The sequence below is a fragment of the Talpa europaea genome, assembly GCF_964194135.1.
Source record: "Talpa europaea genome assembly, chromosome: 15".
Taxonomy (NCBI): domain Eukaryota; kingdom Metazoa; phylum Chordata; class Mammalia; order Eulipotyphla; family Talpidae; genus Talpa; species Talpa europaea.
Window position 1 is genome coordinate 63,553,943 of NC_140083.1, and position 7,235 is coordinate 63,561,177.

At 38.2% G+C, this 7,235-nt stretch overlaps 1 protein-coding gene across 1 annotated transcript; it reads left to right on the plus strand.

Moving 5' to 3' along the window:
• Nucleotides 1-4,101: 4,101 nt before the first annotated feature.
• LOC311185412 (taste receptor type 2 member 19-like) lies at nucleotides 4,102-4,749 on the plus strand (the record flags this gene model as incomplete). The annotated part of the gene is made up of 2 exons (XM_084256039.1): nucleotides 4,102-4,236; nucleotides 4,468-4,749. The coding sequence occupies 2 exons, from the start codon at nucleotides 4,102-4,104 to the stop codon at nucleotides 4,747-4,749; spliced, it is 417 nt and encodes a 138-aa protein (XP_084112165.1).
• Nucleotides 4,750-7,235: the final 2,486 nt, after the last annotated feature.

The following is a 7,235-nucleotide window of genomic DNA, read 5'->3' on the forward strand; positions in this document are numbered from 1 at the left end:
TGGTGCATGAAGGTGCAAGCGCAGAGCGAGAGTAATAGACCCAGCAGAGCAGGGATTTTCTCCAGACTTAAACAGCAATGGAAAAAGGCTGTCCACAGCCACATCTGAAATCTGGTGGGAAAAAAAAAAACAGGTAAAATATATAATTTCTATGTTTATATTAAATGCTCTTATTTTTCTATATTTGCCCTCTGGTTTCTGTGTCTCCCGAAAGGTCCTTGTTTTTGCTTATTTGTTTGTTGTGAGTTAGAAGCCAGTTGCCTTACTAAACTGTCACATGGACTCTTTCTGAAAGCTCTTTCTCTTGTCTTTTGCAGATAGAAAATGGTATCATCTGCATATAATGACTATTTTACTTCTTTTCAATTTTACTTCTTTTCATTTGAATGTTTTCGTTTTGGGTGTAGATTCCTCTAGTGAACAGACTTTCAAATTGTCAAGCAATGGTGATGATAATTGGCATCTTTGGAAATGGAAGATTTTTCTTGGTGTTTCACCAAAAAGCATAATACTGACTTTACTTTGGGGTAAATACTTCAAAAAATAATCAGCAGAGAGGATTTTTCTGCTCCTATCTGTGTGCAGTACTGTAATAAAATCTGCATGAAAAGTATCAAATGTATGTTTTCTTAGCAAATGTTTATTTCTGACGCCACCATCAACCCCTTCCCCCTCTCCCTTAACACACTGAATTTTATTAGAAATTGTTTTCCAAGTTCCCAGGAATGTAGGTGGAACCTGTTAACAGTTAATCCTGAGGAGGGGATGGGGAGAGAGAGAACAAAGGATGGTTAGAGTTTAATTCCACTTATTTCTAATTTTTAGTGTAGGGGAGGTTTCTCTTTGTTATTACAGAATGAAGGGGATCTGGCTACAATAGATCAAGTGAAGTTAATAATTCTAAAGAGATTGTGAATAACTGCATTACATTTTATATAGAGTCCTATACCAATAGACAATATACAATCATTTCACTTTTAACTTTTATTAACAGAAACACTTAATTTTGTAAACATAGATCATGTAATAGGCCCAAAAAATTTTAATAAATGAAAAAAACATGGCATCACACAAAATATATTCTCTTATCACCACATTTCAATATTTTTACAAAGTAATAATAGCATATAATGATAGTTATAGTATTCGTGATTTGTACATTACTAACTAATTCAATCATAAATAAGACAAAAAAGATGCTGGGGTCAATCCAAAACTTAGAACTAAACAAGAACAAAAACACTATCCACATGGAAGTTTGAAAATTTCAGCTAAGGTTGGAAAATTTATAACTAAAATGCATTTATTATAAAAATGTTTAAAAAGATGAATGGACCAATTATTTAACTCAAAAAGAGAGAAATGCTGAGAGATTAGTGAGTATCTGTGGAATCTAACCAAATGCTATAACACAGTGGTAAGGAAAGGCTAGCTCATGGGAGCATGAAGTGGAAAGAAACAGATTCTGAATAAACATGTTCCAAGACAAATAGACTGCAGCAAATTCTCAAACACTAAGCAAGATAAGCAATACCAGGCAGGAAGGTTTTTTCCTAAATACACTTTGGTTTGAATAACATTAAGGATATAGCAGAAAATAAGTGACTCTGATTCATATTCCGTCTTCATCAATATTTAATTTAATATTGGGCAAAATATTGATGGTAGATGTAAGATGATCTTTCAGTTTCTTTCTTCTTTTTATTTTGCATAAAAGAACTGGGGTACACCCCAGAGGTGTGGGGGGTGAGAGGATTCACCAGAGGCAGCAGACAGCAGGGAGCAGATCAGGCAGATCCACTGAAATACACTGCTGAGGGGAGCAGCAGTTAAGACAGGAGAGGTCTGCTGTGCCATGTGGGTCAGCTCCCTGGCTGGGAATAGAACTCAGGCCATAGCTGTGATAGTGCTGAGACTTAACCTAGGTTAAGTCTCCACCAGGGAGGCCCCCAACTTTTCAATTTCTATGCTAAGTGAATTTACATTAAATAGAAATAACCAGTCAAAAATAAAAGATAGAAATCAATGACAAAATAATCTTTAAAAAATAGAAAGAAGCTAAGAGAAGAGTGTTTAGTTTTACTGGACAGTTAGACTCTGGAACAACATGTATTTGAACTACATGGGGATTTTTTGGTCAATAAGCACAGTACGGTACTATTAATGTGTTTTCCTTATCATTTCCTTCATATCATATTGTTTCACTAGCTTACTTTATTCTAACAATACAGTATATGATACATATAACATGCAAGATAAGTGTTAACAACTGCTTATGTTATCAGTAAGGCTTCCAGTCAACAACAGGATATCAGTAGTTAAGTTCTGGGGAACCAAAAGTTATCTGAGGATTTTTGTCTGGGAGAGAGTCATCTTGCTAAACTCTGAGTTGGTTAGGTCAGTTGTATATAGAAAACCCTACTCAGTGCTCTATAGGTATTATTATGCTTAATCCTGAAAAAAAATCATACAAGTTTGGCACATAAGGAAACTAGAAGTAAAAAAAAAAGATGAAGATCCTTCTGTAAGGTCACACAGCCAGAAAATGGGAAAAAATCAAAATGCTAGGACAAGCAATCAGATTTGTAACCTTGTGTTGTTAACTCCTTTATAATATGCATATAATAATGAAAGAATTAATGACATAGAAAACTAAAATAAAATATAGATGAGGGTAGGTTGGCGTCTGGTGTGGGCCCACTTCCCAGATCACAGAAGCCTATCTTGCCGTGTTCTCGCACAGCAGGGGCAGAGGGAACTCCCTGGGGGCTCTTTTATAAGGATATTAATCATATTTGTGAGGGCTCAACAATAATGACATACTCCCTTCCAAAGGCCCCCACTTCTAAATCACATCACATCAGGAGTTAGGGATTGATTTTGGGGGGACACAAACATTCATCGAGCAAGCATCTAGTCTTACTGGGGGTGGGAGGACAAGCATGCTTCCTGCCCTGTGTGTATGCAGGACACTGTTTCCTCAGATCCTCTTAGATGGATCTTTCTCAGCCTTGGATATTTTCCTTATAGTATGGGATACTCTAAGACCTCTGAAATTGTCTCTTTTTTCTGGTATTCTACTGAAAATTCTTGCAGTCTGGATCTCTAAGATAATCAGGATTGTCCGAACCTTATTTTCCTCTTGCCAAAAAGTAGACAGTCCATCCTGGACAATAATCCCATAAGGTTGTTCAGCATGGTGTTGTGTTTGGGCACATGCAAACAATTCTTTGATAAAGAAATGGAAATGATCAGCATTCAGGAATTCTCTAGGTTCACTCAGGAAACTCAAATGTGTTAATAGATAGCAAACCTTTGTATAAACTGGAAATTTCCCTGAGGTCTTACATGATCAGCAATGATGATCATGTTCACCAAACTCCACCTACTGATGTAGATATTTTACTGTAGGTTAGAGCTCTGTGAGTTGAATTTTTAAATGTTATGGAACACAACTCAAATTGTGAAACAAATTGTGTAGAGATTAAATAGAGCAAGCGTTGCCAAATCAAGAAAGAAGATATATGTTTATTTGCATGTTAGCAAATGAGAGTTCAGTTCTTCTTTCACCATCAAGTAGGAGATACTTCACTTTATGTTGAGAACATATAGTGACTGGACCAGCATGCACCTGGCTGCTTGGAGAAAATGATTTACATAAAGGGAGAGATGTGTACATCCATTAGAACATCTCAGTGCTTTCTGCCTTGTTGAACCCATGATTTTTTAAGGAAGAAATTAACTAAGCATCCCAGAATGAAATACATGTATGTATGATTTAGACATAACAAATCAAGAAATTGTGGACATTGTAATTAACGTTGGAACTCTCTCTTTGCAGAAATGGTAAGTGCTTTGGATAACTTCTTCATCATTATAATACATACAGAATTCATAATTGGTATTTTGGGGAATGGATTTGTAACACTGGTGAACTGCGTTGATTGGCTTAAGACGCGAAAGATCTCTTCAGCTGATCGAATCGTCACTGCTTTGGCAATCTCCAGAATTTGTCTGATTTTGACAATGACAGTGAATTGGTTTAAAACTGTACTTCACCCATCCTCCCATATGAATGGAAAGGAAGATCTATTTATTAACATGGCCTGGATGATGGCCCATCACTTTAGCATCTGGCTTGCCACAGTCCTCAGTCTTTTTTATTTTTTCAAGATAGCCAATTTTTCAAACCCTCTTTTTCTTTACCTAAAGCATAGGGTTGACATGGTGGTTCTGGTAACGTTCCTGGGGTCATTAGTAATTTCACCTTTTATTCTGATGATGACAAATCTATATCTAAATATACACATTTATCCACATGAAGGAAATATGACTTTGAGTTCTAAAAGGAATAACACTGAAAACTTTTCTAAATTGATTATATTCATCATTGGATCTGCTATACCCTTTTCCGTGTCCTTGAACTCTTTACTACTGTTAATCTTCTCCCTGTGGAAACATCTGAAGATGGTGATGAGCAATGCCTTGGGAATTGGCGATCCCAACATCAAGGCCCATATTGGAGCCATGAAAGCTGTGACCTTTTTTCTCCTCCTCTTTGCTATGTACATCTTGATGATTGTCATAACAACTTTCAATGCTAGCTTGATGAAGGAAAACTTGGTTTTTATGCTTGCTGAGGTTATTGCACTTGCTTATCCTTCAGTCCATTCATTGATCCTGATTCTGGGAAATAGTAAACTAAGGAGGGCTTTTCTTTCAGTGCTGAGGCAGCTGAGGTGCAGTTAAAAGCTGGGAAACCCCAGGCCTCCCTGGTGGTGCAGGGATTAAAAACAGCGCTATCAAGCTATCACAGACACTGCAGCATGAGTTCGATCCCCAGCCAGGGAGCTACCCATATGGCACTGCAGACCTCTCCTGTCTCGCCTGCTGCTCCCCTCAGCAGTGTATTTCAGTGGATCTGCCTGTTCTGCTCCCCACTCTGTCTCTGGTGAATCCTCTCACACCTTCCCTTCGCCCCACACCTCTGGCCTACAACCCAGTTCTTGCATAAATAAATAAATCTTAAAAAAAAAATAAAGTATGTGCACAGATGGAACTGGAGGGGATTATGCTGGGTGAAATAAATCAGAAGGAAAAGGACAAATACCGGATGGTGTCTTTTATATATGGAATATGGAGAAACAAAACAAAGGAACTGATAAAACTAAACCAAAACAAACCTGACTTCAGAATGGAGCCTGACTTCAGAATGGAGGCTGCCAGTGCAGAAGTGTGGAGATGAGATCAATGGAGGAAGGGCCACAATTGTCTGTGGTAAAGCACTATGGATGCTGGGGTGGTGGGTGTGGTGTGGGCACATTCAAACATCTATCGAAATGTGGCCCTATTCCCTAAATCATATACAGCGTTGTAAACCAATGTTACCTCAACAAATAAATAAATTCAAGATAGATAAACATATAAATATGTACACAATTCAGAGTTTAATGTATATGATTCCAACATCTTGGTTTGAAATTGTCATTGAATTTGAAAACTTAAATTTGTGGTGTGGTTTTTTTTTTAAATGTATGTCTTATTTGTTCATGTATCTGGCTCACTGGTGAGTGGAAAATAAAATGGACATTAAGCAAAGATTAGAGACAAAATTTCATGAGAAATAAACATGATTTCTGAGATACATGGTTAGTTTTTATATTTCCTAGTGTGGTTATATCAGGTTTTTTACTTTTATTCAAAAAACTTAGTAATTTTCTCTTTTGAAAAATATTTTGTATGAATGGTCATAGGAAAGCATCTGATATTTGAGGAAACTTTTCCACATAATCACGTATATCTGCAGTTTCCAGTTTAAATAGTGGAATATTTAAAAACATGGGAAAATCAGTATAACTGGATATGAAAGAATTTGTCTTGATTGGAGGAAAATAGAAGAATGGAGACTTATTTTACTTTTAAAAATATATTTTAACAAGTTTAAATGACTTATGCAACTAGAAAAAGGCAGCATAATTCTGAAAATTACAGGTGGTTTGGTGGACTAAAAATGACCACAATCTCTTTGACATGCCTGGTGAGAGGGGTCCTACTTATTTGACTCTGTAACTGCTTTGATTGGCAGAATCTCATTTATTTACAGCCTTTAAAAAAAATAAACACTGGAACTAAATGTTAGCTATGGTTAGGATAGAAGGAAAAAAAAATCCACCATCTTGGCCTTCCTGGTGGTGCAAGGGGTTAAGTCTCAGCACTATGAAGATACTGCAAGCCACTGCAGCACGAGTTTGATCCCCAACCAGGGAGGTAACCCACATAGTGCAGCAGACCTCTCCTGTCTAGCCCGCTGCTCCCCTCAGCAGTATATTTCAGTCAACCTGCCTGTTCTGCTCCCCATTCTCTCTCTGGTGAATCCTCTCATCTCATACCTCTGGCCTGTACCCCAGCTCTTGTATGCATAAATAAATAAATCTTTAAAAAAAAGAAAGAAAGAAAAATATCCACCATAAATCCACCATTCTCCCTCTTGGGAAATATATGCTATTGATTTGAATACACTAATGCTAAAATGTTGAAAGTATGGAAAGCTTCCTGGCAGCATTAAAGAAATGCAACTCTCCAAACAGAGACAAGTTTCTACAGTGCTTTGAATTGGGAGGTGTCTTGTCCCTACCTGACTCTCACCCCACCAGACACAACCCTGAAGCAGCTGTAAAGAGGAGCTGCATTTGACCCAGAGCAAAGTGCTTCTTCCACTCCAAACCCCAACAACCATTCTCCCCTTAGGGAGCAGCTTCCAGAGACCAAAATTCACTATTCCCCCTTAGGAGGCTGAGAGCCCAGAGCAAGGTTGAAATATTGTACACAAGCCATGTGACCACACCAGTAAGCTATTAGAAGGGCCTCCCCGGTGGCACAGCGGTTGAGCACTGGGTTGCGAAGCTGCCCGTGGCCTCCGCGGTGCCGGTTCGATCCCCGGCTGCTCCCCGGTCACCAGAGGAGGATCCCACATGGCGCGCAGACCTCTCCTGCCGCCCGCTGCTCCCCTCAGCAGTGTGCTTCGGTCCTTCTGCCTGCTCTGCTCCCAGCTCTGGCTCTGGTGAATTCTCTCACCCTCCCGCACTTCTGACTGTACCCAGTGCTTGTATAAAACAAAAACAAACAAACAAATAAATAAATAAATAAAACATGCCTCTATTAAAAAAAAAAAAAAAGAAAACACTGATAATACTGATGTTTCAAAGAAGGAGGGAAAAAGTACATTGTAGAAAAAT